At 31.2% G+C, this 18,991-nt stretch overlaps 1 protein-coding gene across 1 annotated transcript in view; it reads left to right on the top strand.

The window, feature by feature from the left end:
- Positions 1-11,351, top strand: part of LOC143244743 (calcium-transporting ATPase sarcoplasmic/endoplasmic reticulum type-like) — a 77,578-nt gene extending 66,227 nt beyond the window's left edge. Inside the window, exons 21-24 of the mRNA XM_076489959.1 lie at positions 2,717-2,936; positions 3,686-3,803; positions 4,751-4,868; positions 10,060-11,351. Of these exons, the coding sequence (XP_076346074.1) occupies positions 2,717-2,936; positions 3,686-3,803; positions 4,751-4,868; positions 10,060-10,094 (491 nt within the window). The 3' untranslated portion in view covers positions 10,095-11,351. The remainder of the gene's footprint in view (positions 1-2,716; positions 2,937-3,685; positions 3,804-4,750; positions 4,869-10,059) is intronic.
- Positions 11,352-18,991: the final 7,640 nt, after the last annotated feature.

Consider the following 18,991-nt stretch of genomic DNA (forward strand, 5'->3'; position numbering starts at 1 on the left):
AAGGTTTTAGAAATAATGCAAATAATATTTGAGATTTTTGGGATGAAGAATTTTTTTTTTAATCATAACATGAAAATACTTTGCACTCAGAGTAGTGACAAAATAAGTTTTATTTTCACTAATAAATCTTTAGCAAAAATATTTCATTAAAAAGTCTGTTTTTGTGTACACATAATACTTGTAATCTATGCTAAAAGTCTACCAATTTTGTGATGATACATGTGTTGTATGAAAAGCTATGGTGCAAATACTTAACGTGCAAATGTGTAGACAAACTTGTGTATATTATACCAAGCCCACAGCGAAAGGGTTAAACCACTGTTCTTATTTTTAGTTACCCAGTTTTGTATTGTGAATCATTCTGTTTATCTTGTCAACTGAGATATTTCCTTTAAATCACTGTTATTTGTAGTTATATGGTTGTTGAGTATTCTGTATGTATCTTTGTTGTTCATTTACACGTCACTGCTTAACCTTAGTTACAAGTGTTGACCTAGCAAATTGTATGAAGAAAGTATCATAAACACAACTCATTACATATGAGCTCTGAACCTTTTCATCCTGGTGGTGGATATTTTGTAAAACTTTGTAATTGGTACAAGATTTCACTCAACACTGTGATTCTGACCTCAGTGTTATTTCTAAAGTTAACCTCAAATAGTGTAAAACCAAGAATTAAACACACTATTATAACAGCCACTGAAACTTCAATTTAAATAGCTACAAAACAGGAACAAACAGATAAACAGTGGAAAATAGAATATGAATATATTATCTGTTAGCTGTGAAATTAAATGCTAAACAAGAATAGGAGTACATTGTGTTTCAGCTTTTAAATTACAAACTTGAAATGAGAAGGGATACATCATTTATCAGTTATGGAATTAGGAACTTGAAAAGGAGAACTATTCACTATCATTTATGGAGTTTGAAAATAAACAGGGATAGGGATGCACCATTTGGTAGATGTAAAATTGGAAATAAATAGAAGTCCATTTGTCATTGAAGAATTAAGAACTGGCTAAGGGTAGGCCATCTCAATGTAAAACTTGAAACTTGATACAGATAGCCCATCTATTAAAAGTGGAAGTAGGAAATTAATAGGGGTAGGCCATTTGTCATTGTTTATTTAGGAACTAGACAGGGAGAGCTAACTTATCATTGTAAAAGACAGCAGCCTATCTTTGTAAAAGGCTTCATTGAAATTCTGTCTAGTCAAAAGCACACCAGTGCTCTCTAATGTACAAAGATGATGGATTCTTAACACCCATTTCAACAGTGTTATTCCACATAAATCCATGTGTGTTACATCTAGCAATTTCACTAGTGTGCCTTCATTTTGTTCTCAATTTGCTTGAGGTATGCAGTAGTTCACAGGGTCCTTACTCTGTTGGAAAATGAAGGAGAATTAAAAGAAAAATTTAAACCAATCTAACATACTTGTTAATAATAGCACATATACACTGATTGAAAACAGTGGGAGGGCATATACCTATTCTGCTTTGTGCATTAAATGCCTATGCAACAGTTGAAAGGGACATATGACTGGAAACCAAATTTTTTGTTGGTTTCATTTTCAAATAGAAATATTTGTTGATTATGGTATGTATTGTTGTCTGTGGCATTTGGATGGTTTTTACCATTGATCTTTGTGTATCTTGACTCTCACCTGCTACAAGATGCTGAACTTGCTTACCACAGCTGGGTTATGACATGTTGCAAGTCATGGTTCTGGCTTCTCAAGTTGATCCATGCTACTTTGTTTTCATATTCCATTAGTACAAAAGATATTAACATTTTAGAAATTTTAAATTATCAATCTGCGTACATCTTTATGATCTGAGTGTATGAGTATTTGGCATCAGAAATATATGCTACACATCCTTCCCAAAAACAATCATTTTTTAGTAACATCATGCTACCTACAAAATGTCAAACAATGTGGAAAAGTATTTCTATTATATGCCATTTTGCCAGGAATTTGTATTGGCTGAGGTTGAAATGTAACTTGATTATTTGAATCTTGAAAGTTTTTTCAATATAATATACTCATTCCTCTGTACAACTCTGGCATTCATCAAAATTGTACAGACTACAAACTGATATTATTATCCCAGTGTTTTGAGTGACGTTCAACATCATCTGATGAATTTGAACATAAATACTTAGTCAAATATTTGCTTATTTCCATTGTGAAAAAGGTTGTAAAATAGACAAGTTTAAGTAGTAAAAGCTGTTTTAAATTGATAAATATAATGTTATAGAGCATATGTTTTAAATGAGGCACATGTTTAACTTTAAAAATGATTGAATGGTAGTATTCTTTACAATAATTATTTTGATAATTTGTTTATGTTAAAAAAAGTGGGTGAATGAATGGGTGGAGAGAAAACAAAGGGTGATGAATTATACATAAAGAAAGATGATTGAGTGAAATTAAATTTAAAAAGGTATGTGATTGGATGTAAAGAAAACAGAATGGTTGAGTTATTGATTTGAGAGAAAACAAAGTGAGTGGTTTGTTAGGTGGAGAAAAGACAAAGAGGGTTAGAAGACAAGTAGACAGAAAACATATGAAGCATATATAAAAGTTATTGAGTGTCAATAAAAGCTTGAAACTAGAAAAGTAGGGGTGCAGAAAAATTAATATCTTTGATTTATTGTAATTAAATTCACTGGATTTTAAAAGATAATAGATAACTTTTGCCATTCTCAGCTTATGTTGGTGCTGGGACAGTTGGTGCTGCTGCTTGGTGGTTTATGGTGGCTCATAATGGACCTCACATGAATTATTACCAACTGACTCACCATCTGAGCTGCCCTGGTAACCCAGAAAACTTTAAAGGAGTGGACTGTAATGTTTTCAATGACCCTCACCCTATGACCATGGCCTTATCTGTTTTGGTAACAATTGAAATGTTGAATGCTCTCAACAGGTAATAATATAGTTTCAAGAAGCATTAAACATTTGTAAGTGACTCATGCTGATCATTAATTGCATGATATACATATTTGTTTATTTAGTGAGTTATGTGTGATAATAAATTTCTGGAATAATCAATATTGATTATTAAATTATATTATCTTTTTGTCATAAATGCATAAACTGCATATTTTTACTAGACCAGTGACTTTAGAAAAATATTTTAATTATGGTTAGTAAGGATTATTTTATTTTTATATGCAAATATTGTGTACAGACAGCAGCTGTTTGACAATGCTTAATGAAGAAGATGTTTTAAATTACATATTGAGTCTTTATTATGATATTTTGTGACTACGTGTTCTGAATAATAACCAACAAATTGGTATGGTGAGTTGGATATTATTGGTGTTTGGCTGTAACAGATAGTTTTAATTTATTAGTTTATTATCTTAATGTTTCACGTGCTGTTGAGTTCAAGGTCTTTACTATTATTCAGATCAAATTTGTTTATCCTTCATCAAATCTGATTACCCAGAGTGGCAAAAGAGTTAGCAATGGATGCTAGCCTGTCAGTTGAAAATTAAAAACTACCATCTATAAATATTGTTTCTGTATTTACTTAATTTTCTGTACATTTCTTGAAGCTAATTCTTCTTTTTTGTTAATATTTTTTGAATAAAAGTAAGAATCTATTATTCAAGGAAAATTCTAGTTTTTATCAGGTAGAAATAATAATTAAATTTTATTTTTAATAAACAGTCTCTCAGAAAACCAGTCTCTTATTGCCATGCCTCCTTGGACCAACTTGTGGTTAGTGTCAGCAATTGCACTTTCCATGACCTTACACTTCATGATCTTATACATTGAAATCCTTTCAGTAAGTGCTGTCTTATTTTATGATCTTGTAAATTAACATCATTTTGGTAAGTGCCTTTATACTTCATGACTTTATATGTCAATTTCATTTTAGTATTAAAATACCTTCTTTATCCTTAACTTTACACTTCATGTCTTTATGCACTGGTACCCTTTCACTATTAAAATACCTTCTCCTCTAATGACACTTAATAATCTAATGCATTCACTACTGATATCATTTCACTATTAAAATGCATTCTCCCATCATTACTTTATTACTACTCCTTGATCATGTATATTGGTTTTCTCTTAGTAAATAAATTTTTCCATAGTTTCCTTCTTTTGTGATTGATTATGACACAAATCTGTAAAAAGTTAGTTGTTTTTTCTTCTAGTGAAAGATAATAGTTATTTCTGATATAAACTTAATATTCAAGACTTGTTATTAGATTATCTAGACAAAATTAGACTTGAATGAAAGAAAAAGGCAATAGCTAAGAAGTCTGATTCTTCTATTTATTTTACAATGAAAAAAGGCTGAAAGTTAGTATCATTTTATATTTTATTATTGTGGTGGTTTAATTGAGAATAACCTACACAAGTTATGAGCAATTTATTGAAAATATCATCTTTCTCATAGCTTTTACAACTGCAGAGCAAGTATCTTAACATCCTGAATCAGTGCACTATTTTACTTATTATTTTTAAACATATAGTTTATTTGTATGTTGTGTTTAGTTCAAAATTTTAACAACAAATCGTTTAACAATAATTTATTTAAACTTCACATAATACCTGGTATGGTAAATTATATTTTACCATTAATTATTTTATGTTGTTGTTAGCATAAAAGCAAACAACAGTTCTCCTAATTAATACATATTTGTACTGCAGACTTTCTGTTTACCAGTTTATATAAACCTTGTTTTACTTTCATGCTGTTTTTAATGAACTTCTTATCAACAGACCGTGTTCTCTGTGTGTCCACTGACAGTTGAAGAGTGGATGGCTGTCATGAAGATCTCTCTTCCTGTTGTTATCTTAGACGAGACAATGAAGTTTGTTGCTCGCAACTATATTGATGGTACAAAACCTTACTCTGAACTGCATTGGATTATTGCTTCTTGGGCATTGTTTGCTGCTGCCATGATCTACTCTCCTTTCTAACAATCCAAAGTGCCTCAAACCTTGACCCCTCTAAACTGCTGTGTTATCCATAGCTGAAAACTGCAAGATACACAATCCTGGTTTCAATTTTGAGCTACTACCTCAATTCCTTTTCCTCAAGAATGATGTCATCTTTTAACACCTACAATATCTATAGCTGAAACCTTAAACCTGCAAGAAAAACAAACTTGGTTTCAGTTCTCTTTTTGTAGCTACAACCCCAATTCTTTCTTCTCAAGACTGTTATTGAAAACTACAAGACATACAACCCTGGTTTAAATTTTGTTCTTCAGGCTTTTCTCTCAGTTCCTTTTCCTCAAGACTGTGATACTTCCTAACACATCCAATCTCTGTATCTGAAAATGACAAGACAGACAATCCTGGTCTCAGTTTTGCCTTGTTAACTACTGCTTCAGTTTCTTTATCTACAATGATATCTTTTCTTAACATCTACAATATCTGTAGTATAAAATACAAGATATAAAATCCTGGTTTCAGTTTTATCCTACCAGCAACTGCCTCAGTTCTTTTACCTTAAGACTGTGATAGCTCCTATTTAATACCTACAGTACCTGTAACTGAAAACTCTTAAATAAGTTACTTCAATTTTGTTTTGCCAGTATCTCTCTCATTTCCTCTACCCAAGTCTATGACATATTTTCTTTACATCTAAAGTACATGTAGCTGAAAACTACATGATGTAAAACTGTCTAATTTTGATTTTGAGTGTGATTTTATTTGTTGTTATATTATACATTTCAGTATATAAAATGGCTAATGAATCATTGTATTCCCTCTATATTGGCCATATTCCTGCTTGTATGTAGCAGACTTACTACACAATGCTTGTTGTCTGTTGTTTTCAGTCTTTGCTAATTTAAGTTCAATGCTTATGAGACTGAAAGTCTTGTATAAAATTCCCTGATTGTGCATTTATTTTCCTACTTTTTATACCAATTGTTTTCTCCTCTGTATTTACCTTTATTTTGTTTTCTATATTAATAGTTTTTCTGATATCCTATTGAAGATTGATAGTTTTATAGCACTTGTTTAAACAAGAACAGATTCCATGGCATGATTGATTGTGAGTTTTAGTGATTGATTTTGAAATAAGTTAAGCTCAAATTTCAGGATTTTTCTGTAGTTTCTGTAATAGATGAAAGATGTCTGAACATGGAAACAGATTTAAACCTTGATGCTCAAATTATCAGGAGGGGATTTTCTGTAAACTATATAATTTAAACATTTTTTACTGCATCCTAGTTTATTGCTGGGTATTGGTAACATTGTATGTTTTCAGCTATTTTTGTCTCGCTAACATAATAAAAAAAAATTGGAATCACTTTATTAGTTTTACAGTATATAACAAATTAAGTATTTCAAAACATTCTCATGTTGCCAGTATTACTCACAGATGCCATCATTTTTTATTCAGTATGTGTAATGGTACAATCAGTTATTTTTACTGGTAGAGCCTTGAAGAAAAACAACAGTAGCAAGAGTTACATTTCTCAATATACTGGATAACTATAGAACAGTGAAGTTGATTTCCCATGTAAATTTATATTATTAATTGCAGTAAGGATTGTTATTTACCTATAACAAAAATGTAAAACTTTACTTTTATCTCTGAAAAATTTCTTTCTGATTTTGGGAAATAATCATATTGACTTTCATTTTATACCTTTCTATTTTATGGAGTAATTTAAGTTAAACAGTATGAGTAAAGAGTTTGGTTAGTTCTCAGTATGAGTAAAGGTTTTGGTTATTTCTGTCCTCAGCAAGTTCTCCAAAAGACTCCTGTACTTGTTGTAACAAAATAATATGCTTTGAAGAAACCATGTTTTATTTTATAAATTTGCTATAGTCAATGATTTCATTTTATATTTCTGCTAATATTATTGTAGTGGCTATTAATATATTTTGTTATATTAACAGATGGAATAGTTCATTTGAAAATACCTTGCTGTTACTAGATATTCTTTTTAGGCTCACAAACAAAATGTCAGACTTTAGTCTAAGTATAATCAAAACATTCAAAGTTTCACTGTACACAGGGTATTGCAAAAAAAAATAAACAGAAAGAAACGCATGTCATTAGGAGATGGAGAAAAAACAGTTTGTTTCCTTTTGCTCAAAGGAATCTCTGTCGAAATAGAAAGGTGTTGTATAGTTTTTACCAATTGGACAAGTAACAGCAACTATTCTATGGCTAAGTAACATCATTTATTGCATTTTAATGAAAATTCAGGGTGTAATTTTGAAAATGTTTGTATTTCAGCAATTCTGGGTAGTGGTCATTATAGGTTCAATAACAGTTTGTTTTTTTTAACATTAAAGATAGGATATTAAGTATTTAGAATATAAAATAAATTACTTATGTTTGGGCAGAAGTTTGTTTTCATGCCCACAAGGAAGCTAAATATTAAGATTGACTATATGCTGAGAGAGGGAAAAATACTTTGATGTTTTATATAATTTCATGAGTTTAAGCAGCAACATAAAGTAATCACTACAGGGCCAAATAATATTATTTGCCTTTGTTGTTGTATTTTTGGAAAGAACTTAAATGTGTAGGTTTAAACTAACTTTTCACATTTAATCTTCTTATGTTTCAAGTATAGTCTGGCATTGGTTTCTATAATGATATGATGCAATTAAATACAACATTGAATTTATTATAATGAGTATTTACATTCATATCTGGTATTTAACAAAGAAAAGTAAAACCTATACAAAGAAAAACATATTTGATAATTTCAAGGCTATTTCAGTTTGTAGGAAATTGCATTAGATTATTATGATCCAGAACTTGCACATTATGCCAGGTAAGTCATATCAAAAGGTAGTGACCAAAAATTACTTTTTTTCTCTTTTAACATATATTTAGTGTTTTTTGTTTTTTAAAGAAAATTTTGTTGTTTGAAAAGCAAGAATGACCACGAAAGTGGAGGGGAATTTAATTTCTTTGGTTCTAAAAGGAAAAATTAATTTAAAGATTTTAAGAATGTGTTTGAGCAATTAACTGGAAGTAGTTTTATAGCACCAAAAGCATTGAAGAAAGAAAGCAAAGATAATTATATCTTTCACATACTTCATTTATTAACAACTATGGTTTTATTAACAAAAGCATCATCAAATACAGACTGAAATTGTTTGTTTTCAGGTCTATATATACATATTTATAAACCATTTCAGTCTGTACCTGATGATGCCTTTACTGGTGAAACCATGGTTTTTAATAAATGAAGTTTTTATGAGACATACAATTGTCTTTTCTTCTCTACTCAATTCTGTAATGGAATTTCACAAAATACTGATGGTTTCAAGTATCAGTTACACAAAAGTGAATTATTAGTAGCAAAATGTATTCATCACCTTCAATGTCATGTAGAGCATATGTGGTGTGCATATTTATTATAGATGAATTGCAATGACAAAACTCTAAAGCCTCTAGTTTCATTTAGCATTTCAAAATGTGGTGAACGTTCTCTATGATATTTTTTTCAGCATAGTAGATTTATAAGTTTAAAAGATGTATGTTTTAAATCTTATTTTGGCAATAATTTCTTTGACATTTTTGCTAGTATTGCTAAGAATGAACAAAATAAAATTTATCTGCTTTTAACTGACATTGTAAAACAGGTTGTAATACAAGTTTTAATGATATTGTAACAAATAAACTTTATAATTTTTAGGTATTTTAACCCTTAATTTCTTAAAGTAGTAATGGAACTTGTGAGATGTTGATAGTAATTAAGTATTTGAAACAGATATATCATCAGTATGTTAATCAGTATTTACATCAAAAGTAAAACAATGGAATAACTTTCTTTCCTAAAGAAACAAATGATGCTGTTGTAATTGTATACTTTAATGTTTCTGTAATATTTAGTATAATGTTGAAGCTTAGTAGTGGAATAATGTAATGTAACTATAAAGAGATAAACGGTACAAATAACTGAAAACTTTGAAATAATTATTATTGTTTTCAATAAAACATATTTTGTTGTTCTTTTTCAGTTGAAAAATATTATCAAGGATTAGATAGACAAAATATTAGTTGTATGTTCAAAGTTGAGTACACTTTCTAAAGGGAAGCTATTTTTCCTTAAACTGTATGTTTCTTAGTGTAACTGACTCATACTAATAGTTAACGTTTTGTTTTTTTAAGGTTACTGTGGATTAATTGATTATCTAAACTACTTTTAAACATCTTGCATGCTTGTTATAAATATATATCCTTACTAGAACTTTGAAAATTATTACTCCAAACAATCTAATTTCGTGCAGTTTTCTTTGTATCACATATGCTACTAGTTGAATAAGTCATACATTTCTTCATCTTCCTGTAGAATGAGAATCAATTATAGATACATACTTGTGTATGTGTATTCATTCGTTCTTTACATTTTTAATTAAATTATTGCTAGACAAATATTTTGTAAGTTTGAATGAAGGGTTCATCAAACTTGCTGTGCTTAGAGCTTATTGAATGTTTTATACTTGGTGTTTATATTTTATGAAAACCAATTCATAACTTCTAATATTAAACTTACACTTTAAATTTTGAAATGAACAAGCATTGGAAACCAAGAGGCCTAACAGTTGTGATAAAAATTGCATAAACAGCTGATAATTTTCACAAACGTTACTACTTTTTATCAAGTACTTGAAGTTTTAAATTAAATGAATATAAATAATATTGACTTAAATGCTTTTCTCTCAAAGTTCTGTTAAGAGTTTGTGCTAAGTGTTGAGTTCTAGATCTTAACATTTAGTTTGTCAGGTTTAAATGCAGTAGAGACTTTGTTTTGACTAAGTGCAGTAGAGATTTTGTTTTAACTAAGTGGAGTAGAGATTTTGTTCTAACTAAGTGCAGTAGAGATTTTGTTCTAACTAAGTGCAGTAGAGATTTTGTTCTAACTAAGTGAAGTAGAGATTTTGTTTTAACTAAGTGAAGTAGAGATTTTGTTTGAACTAGGTGCTAAATGAATTTTTTACTCTTTTTTTTTATTAGTTCTTAACATAAGTGCATGGCTTTATTGTCAAAAGGTTTTGAAGCAGCTTTTATTTTGTTAACTTTTAGTATTTCACTTTTGTTTCAGTTTCTCCTGCAGTTATATCAAAGAAAAAACACTAAAGATTGCTGTTGACACAGAAGCTCTACACCCTGTAACTATTCACAAGTAGGAAAACCAAAGTATGCTGCTGGTCTCTTACTTAGGGTGTATAGCCTTTCTTTCTGCTAATCTGTGGTGTTGTTTGTTCGTGTCGTCTATGTTTCCAGGGTCTTGGTGTCACCAACAAAAATTGGCCTTCACACGAACAACCGTACACCAGAAAAAAATCTTCATGTGAAAGCATAAAGAGAACAAAAAAAAGCAATATACCTATATACTAATTATGTAAACATGTTAGTTTAATTTACAATTACCATTACTTCCCATCCTGTACAAACTTTTCTGAAGAAACGTATAATTGTTGTTTTGTTAATATTTTTATTTTTTCTAGTGATTAGAAAATTCCTCAAATTAATAACTCTTCCAATGTGGCCTTCATTTCCCACAAAGATGGAATGTGATAGTTTATTGTCTTGCAGTTATTTACTGCACTCAACAGTGTTACCTCCCAAGATGCCAGTTCATTAAATAAATGGCCATTTTTCTCATTTTACTTTTGTCTTTTCTTATTTTGATGAGTGTACTCTGGTCAGTGAGAGAGTTTAGCTTGTTTATCTGTGAGTGTTTTTCTCATAATCTTTATAGTTAGATTTTTCTTTTTTCTGCGAGGATTGACTTGTTGTCTCTTTTGCTTTTGATGTGTAATAATTTCTCTAAAGCCCTTTTAATAAAAATAAGAAATGAGGGTTAATTTTAATAATGGTAGATATAGTAAGATTGTTTTCAGGTATTTCAATTACAAAGGTATAGAAATGCATTATCTCTGAGACTTTAGAGATCATTTGTTGTTTGTTTTTCTTCATAACCCATCCTTTCAAGTGATAGTGTGTTCATATTGTTCTTTTCAGTTTTAACTTATTTTTTAAACATTCAGTTGACCACTTACATGATGATGATCAGACACCAGCTTCTCATCAAAGAGACTGGTGGTTCAGTGCAATAAAGAAAAGACCCAAACATTAGTGTTTACTTGTTTTTCATTTCTAAAGATCAGAATTGAAAGGAATGTTGGTCATCATAGGTGTAAGCTGTGAGAGTGAAACTCATGCTTTTATCATGGACAGAAAACTGAATTAACAGATTCTGTGTTTTAGTGCCATTTTTGTTCCTAATATTTTATTGTCTTGTTATTGTATCAGATGCCTGATCAATTTTTGTACACTGACTTCCCCTGTACAGTAGGCAAAAGTGGAATAAAGCCAAATTTTATTATCATACACTTTTGTTTTATTCTGGTTTCATTAGTTATTTTTACAGTTGAGCAATACAGTTGAAATATGAACTTACACTTAGGTTACCAGTTTGATTGCAGACTGCAAACTATTATATTTTATAATTAAGTTTAGAGACAAAGCTTTAAAGAATTGTTTTAGTTTAGTAGTGTGTACATACACAGAACACTTCTCCATTAATGGCAGATTATAATAAGAATTGATCAATTTTCAAAATTATAAACAACTACAAAATCAATTATGGCCTCATCTTGCAGATAATAAAAATTATGATAAAAGGACAAAATATCTCATTCTGTGCACTCCAGGATCTTCTTTATTTGTGGTCCAATGAAGACACCAGCTTTGACCTTCACATCAGACAGCTTAGGAAAGAAGTCTCAAAGGTACTTGAAGACTGCAGACTTCTTATCAAGAGCTGTGACAGATTGTTTTATAAGACCTAATTTTATGTGCAGTGGTGGGAACAACACCTTTTGGAGGTCCACTAATGGCTCACACTTGACGTTGTGCCTCCCCACAGAGAACTCGGTCCGTTGTGGCCAGTGCTTCCTGTTGTAGTGTGCTGCGGTGTCCCTACTGTCCAAAAGGCAAAGATAACAGCAAAACTTAGTTAAGCATCCTTGGTAACCCATCACGAATGCCACCATTTTGAAGTCTCCGATAATCTCCCAGTCATACTCATCATACTTCAAAACTTCTAGCAAGGTCTTGACGCTGTTGTATTCCTCTTTGAGATGCACCAAAAGATATTTAAATTTTAAAAGGTCTGAAATTTGTATAATATAAAATCTTACTATTCAAGCAAGCAAAAATTGTCCGTCTTACCTTGTACAGTTTTTTTTTTTTTTTTTTTTGCAGTGCTCGTGGGTAAATTGATGTGTTTAGGGTTTGTTTTGATTCCCAATAGTCATGCAGAAATATGTCTTGTAGGCTTCACACATTTTAGCAGATGCTGTCACAGAGTACTTTTCCGCTCTTGTCTTGATAATTTGGCCACGTACATAGCAGAATGCATTCTCCAGACGCATTGTGGTCTAATGCCATCTCTGATAAAATCAGTTAGGTCTGTGTTCACTTAGGCAGCTAGAACTAAACTGAAGTGGTGAGTGTATATATATATATATATATATATATATTACTATGGAAAGTTCTAGAAAATTCTAAAAGGTTCTTAAATTCTCGTAAGTTATACAACATTCTAGAAAGTTCTTGAAAATTCTTGTAAGTTCGAGAAAATTCTCTATCAACTACTCAGCACTGAATGTACCTGGAATGTTCTGGAAAATGAATAAATTTGAAAATTTCATTACCCAGGTCAGAAAAGCAAAATGTGAAGATGAAAATAGGTATTTTCCATTTACTTCAGACATAAGCAATTGGGAAATAACACTTTTGCCCAGGAACAAGAAAAAGTAAAATTTTTGCTATATAGTGTAATTAATGGATTAACTAGTCATTCTGGCGTAGTTATTATAATGCGATTGTAATTAATTCGCCATAAAAGGACGAAACAGTAATTCAAACGTAATCAATCAAGTATTTTCAATCACATGAAATATTTATTGCAACCTGATCACAACATACACTTTTCTAGGCACATAGTACATGTCTGTAGGTTTAAATCAATATCGTGCGATGATTAAGACTTTTTCTAATTTGACGTTATACAATAATTTACATCACCAATAAAACGTGCATTATGCAATAACTACTTTACTAATTTGACTTTATGAAGCAAAATATTTTTCACGTGTTACTTTATCTCATGTTATACCAAGGCAGAGTCCCAAACGTTTCTGGTAACTAATTTAGTTGTGAATAAGATCATTTAAACAGCTCGGCAGTACTTTATGAGAACAAACAACTTATCGCTTATAAAGGGTTATTTAGAGTCTCAAATTTGGTAGTTAATGTAAACGTAATAGCTGGTGGTTGAGTGTTATACAAGACAGTTTATATAACTAGTTGGGACCCTTCATTCTGGTACAATTTGTCTACTTGGCTATTAATTAGTACTTTAACATCATAATAGAAGCTGGAATGCCAACTTCAGAAGGTAAACTTAATACTGGTAATACATTATTATTGTTATCTATTTAATTTTTCTTTCTTTCTTCTTCATTACTTTTTGTGAACCTGACGATGACCGAAGAAGGTCGAAACGTTGTTCGCTCCTCTACATAAAAATTTCTCAATCCATACCAGCAGTTTTTAAGTATATATTTTTATCTTCATTACTTTGGAAAACATTTACCTTCCTACAGCTAGCAGGCAGTAAAGAGTGATATAGGTGTGGCATGTTGTGGGCTTGAGCACCCACATCCTGCTTTCCTAATTTCTATTCCTTTGATAATTTTATTATTTAATTTATCTTCATGTAAGACTGGTAAACGGCGGTTAAGACCAATAGAAGGTATATTCTCACCGCAATGTGGGTCTTATTTCTTGAATCATCTCTGGGGTTACTTTTAATTTATGCAGCGTTTTTTTTTTTTGGGGGGGGTGTTTCTGTTTATAACAAACTACAATATTTTTAATATGGGAAAATGTTATTAAAATAAAAGTCAGTGGCTATGTAATTGCAATGAACTCAAAATATTTACAAAAATGCATACATATAGTGATACATATCAGTTAAATACAACTTTTGTATTTAATTAAACTGTACATTTGTAAAATGTAATAATCAGTGATAAAATATCAATAATGACATGCCATACTGTCAGACTGTATTGAACACGTGGGACAATAATTAGTTTAGCAAATACAATGTTTTTGAAATAATGAACGCAGACATAATGCTATACAGAACAAGGCACTGGCATGCATAACAAATATCACTTTTGAGATGACACTGTATTACGCAGTACACAGTCGAACTGTGTTACTACACCACACATAATTAGTTGTCAATCAGTCCACAATCACTTTGAATTCAACATTCATGCAGTTATTACATTTAATAGTTCTAATAGAGACAACTGTGGTCAACTTAATTAATGTAGAGACTCCTTTGTAGGAAAAATTAATTTTACAAGACTTATATAACATAAAAGAAATTCAAGTCTGTAGATTTTACATGGGCTAATAAGTATAGTGAATATCCTGTTGGACACCAAACAGTTATAATGACAGAATTTTCTACTTTTAATAACTATTTTGGATTCAGTAATTGTAAAGTTTTATACCCGAGGAAACTTTATCATCCAGTATTACCTCTGACAAGTAAGGGGAAATTGACTTTTTGGAACTGCGTAAAACGTGTGTCGATTCAAGAATATCGCTATCGTGTGATCACTTGGATGATAAAAAGAGCTTTTATCAGCACGTGGGTTACAGAAGAGGTGAAAAAGTAATCCAGTGTAACCATAAGATAATCCAAATTTATGAAATTTATCATTTCACTGAAAGATCCACACATCTTTTTAAAAAATAATATGGATAAATTTCTAAAGATTTAAAATTTACTGTTTATCAGTTGTAATTTGTTCTCAGACATGCCTTAACGACCTCGGAAAGAGTTAAGACAAAGTTTTGCAACAGACCTACATAACTTCTATTACAAAATATTATTAATTAATGCAGTATAACACCAAAATTATAATAGATATTACTTTAATTAATGAAGAAGCTTTAGCTTTTCATTGTTACTTGAATATTGTATACAAACACAGGACTAGCGTATTGAAATATTATTTCACAGGAATTCCACGTAACGTTTGTGTATAATTCACTTAAAATTTGTTCATCACGTCTGATGTAGACTAAGAAATCAATATGTCTTTAATATCCATATCAATTTTTGAGAATTATATTAAAGTATAAATGTAGAAAGTTTAATATTTTAAAACGTAAGGTTACGTGATGATAGGCTACGTTTTCTAAAAGCTCGATGTTGTAGCTTTAGAGTTCTAACGATTTCTGTCTGAGAGGACTAAATGATTGTAAGGACTGAACTATCGGATGATTTAAATAATCTGTGCGTTACAAAAAAATGTGAACTTAATTACATCTTTTTATAGCATCTTGACTTTGGTTATATATTTTTTATTGCTTCACGATAAATGATTTCGTCATGTAGCGGATTTACCTTTACACGATTATTTCGATACCTACGCTTGTTTCAATATAGTATTCTTTTTCTCGTGCAACGAATATTTTTGACTGTGCATTGCACAAGTTCCGCCTGTTCTCGAACTTTGTAGAAGACTCTTGAGAGTAAGAATCAACAATATTTGTTTTAAGAAAACGTTGGCGCGTTTACGAACATTGCTGAAACATCGAGAAACTCGTCTGATTCGCACGAAAGCCGAGAGACAGTAATAGAAGATTATTATTGTCAGCTACAGTCAGTGTGCTATACGTCTCGGAAGCTACAATTGTGATTAATGCCTATTCGTCTGAAAAAACAAAACAAAATTGGACCAGAAACGTTTATAGATTTCAAACATTACAAACACTTCAACTTCAGTGAACTTCTTAGTATTTATACGACATTAGATGGCCCGGCATGGCCAGGTGGGTTAAGGCGTCCGACTCCTAATCTCAGGGTTGCGGGTCCGAATCCTCGTTGCACCAAACATGCTTGCCCTTTCAGCTGTGGGTACGTTATAATGTGACAATCAATCCTATTATTCATTGGTAAAAGAGTAGCCCAAGAGTTGGCGGTGGGTGGTGGTGACTAGCTTCCTTCCCTCTAGTATTACAGTGCTAAATTAGGGACGGTGACCGCAGATAGCCCTGGAGTAGCTTTGCGCGAAATTAAAAAACAAAACAAAAACGACATTAGATATTGTCGTTGGTGAAACGTACGAGTTCTTCACGTTTATTCAGCCGTCGAAAGAAGTGTACAGATGTATCAACCTACAATTACTTGGCTCTCCGTGAACGTCGATTAAGATTCAGTTTCAGACCAGATTTAAGACTCAGTATTGTTTGTGTGTTTGTAAAATTCTGGTATATAAATCATCATTTGTAATAATTATTAGTAGTAGCCGTTATTATAAATTGTATTTTTGTATATTAAAATATTTTTATGTTAAAAAAGAAAATTGTATGAATAATTTGTGTTGGCAAATAATATAAAATTAATACATATTAACACTTAATTAACTTCTAAATTCAAAAAATTCAAATTTTGGGTTATTTAAGTTAGTAATACATAACGTATGTAACATTATAAATTGGAGACTAGCCCGAAATAAATTATAATACGTGACAGTCATCTAAGGTATTGCATGTTAAGAAAATTATTTGTTTGTAAAATATATTTATATATATTTCTGCACATCATTTCATCCATATCGTGGATATATAATCACTAGATATTTAAGGACGATATCATCTTATTTGTTACTTTCTATAACGATATGGGATGAAGACTGCAGTGATCAGTGTGCTGGACTACGATTCCACAGGTTTTTGTCTATGTCCGGTCATAGAGAACAGAAAAACCAATAAACTTCACATTTTCGGAGGTCTGGTGCGTTATAAGGGTGACGGTCAAGTCCTAGTATTCAGTCAGGCAAAAGTAGTAGTGCTGTTGACTAACATCCTTCCCCCTAGTCTATCAGTTCAGAATTAGGGATAGTTATCACAGCTAGGTCTTGAGTAATTTTGCTTGAATATCTAAAAGTGAACAAAATTATTACAATCACTTTCAATGAAAAAATATAACAATAACTATTACCAAAACGAAATAATTTTAAATAAATCATACCATATATTTTCACAAGATTAAAAGTTTGACACACAGTTTATGTAATAAATGAAATAATTTGTAGTTTGAGGAGGAGAGAGTGTACACCTCCAGACTTGCGATCACATCTATTTCATTGTTCTGATGTTCGGACTCGGAATCATTGTTCACTTGGATAATGGTATACATATGTTTGGTTCTGTGCTTATTATATTTATTTTTTTTGTAAATTTTCTTATAAGTTCTCGTTTAAATTTTGCATACTCTTCTTTCTAACCATATTTCGTTTCCACATGCAAAGAAACAAGCACAATTCTAAAAGCATGAAAACAAGCACTCAGATGCCAGTTTCTTCCTTCGCTTATCTCGCTGTTGAAGCCTCCCAGGTTAACTCTGTATTCGCTTAATTACTGAAGAGCACAGTGACACAAAATTGTTGAATCAACATTATGTTCGAGCAGTGTTATTCACTTACATATGCAGGAAGAAAAAAAATGTATGGCAAAAGTACAGGTTCAGCAACTTAATTATTATTGAAAAGTCTTTGGGTTTTTTGTAAATACTAAAAATACGGAATTTTACGTTTTACTACCATCCGCGCAAAATACAAAATTAAATGTTAGGCGACGATGACATACAAGTTGTCATTTTTAATTGTAATGAAAGTTTCTCAGAAAACATTCTTAACAGATACGGTGCTGTTAGACTAGTATTTAAATAATATATTTTGGCTTTTTTAACTTTATGAAACGAATATAAAATTACACAAGAAAAATAACAATTCACGGCTTGTGTTAATTTTAGCTCATTTGAAAAAAATATACATTTGCAACTGCATTTCGGAACAACAAGTCTCTAGTAAATTCTGCACTTTTGAAAAAAAAAACTGCGTTTGTGTTTTATGAATTTGTACGTAATTCACATATGGTCAAGACAGCTGAAACAGTGTCGCACGCGAAAAATTCTACTTATATTTACTCATACCACGCATGTCATTAACCCAATAACTTCTTCAAACGTCAGTCTCATGTTTATATCATAGAATATGATCCTCCAACAAAAGAAATTTAAAAACTAGTTTTTACGTTTACGTAAATAAAACCATCATAATAATCTGTCTTCTTTTCAATAGCCTAGAAAAAGTAATTACCGAATTTATCTACTTCGGTTTGCTGCTTAGAGTCCATGGAAATCGAGAACGCAATTAATAGCAGTGTGAACTTCAATGAAGACATCTTCCAACGATGTCTAAAGCATTTTTCTGCGCTAACTTCTTTTTGTGTGTTTGTGTGGCTTACACAGTTTTTTTCTTTATTGGTGTCTTAGGAAATATATTAACGATTGCTATTGTATTACGTTCTCCAAAAATGATAACTATTACAAATATATTCATTGTCAATCTGGGTCACTATGGTTACTATCTTGGTGATAGTGTTCTACTTACCGAAAACTTTGTAATTAGCAACGTCTTTGTGCGTAAGTTGTGATTTTTTTTCTCTTTTCGTTGTAGTATCATCCAGGCCCGACATGGCCAAGTGTATTAAGGCGTTCGACTCGTAATTCGAAGGTCGCGGGTTCGAATCCCGGTCGCACCAAACATGCTCGCCCTTTCAGCCGTGTGGGCGTTATAAATGTGACGGTCAATCCCACTATTCGTTGGTAAAAGAGTAGCCCAAGAGTTGGCGGTGGGTGGTGATGAGTAGCTGCCTCCTCTCTAGTCTTACACTGCGAAATTAGGAACGCCTAGCACAGATAGCCCTTGAGTAGCTTTGCGCGAAATTCAAAACAAACAAACAAACAAACAATCATCCTACAAATTACTTGTGTTATGTTATATCGCAATATTGACGCTGTTTCAGAAGATATAAACTGTAAAGCTTATATTCAATTTGAAATTACTCAGTATTTCACTAGTGTTTAGTTA

Source organism: Tachypleus tridentatus, chromosome 2, assembly GCF_004210375.1.
Source record: "Tachypleus tridentatus isolate NWPU-2018 chromosome 2, ASM421037v1, whole genome shotgun sequence".
Classification (NCBI taxonomy): domain Eukaryota; kingdom Metazoa; phylum Arthropoda; class Merostomata; order Xiphosura; family Limulidae; genus Tachypleus; species Tachypleus tridentatus.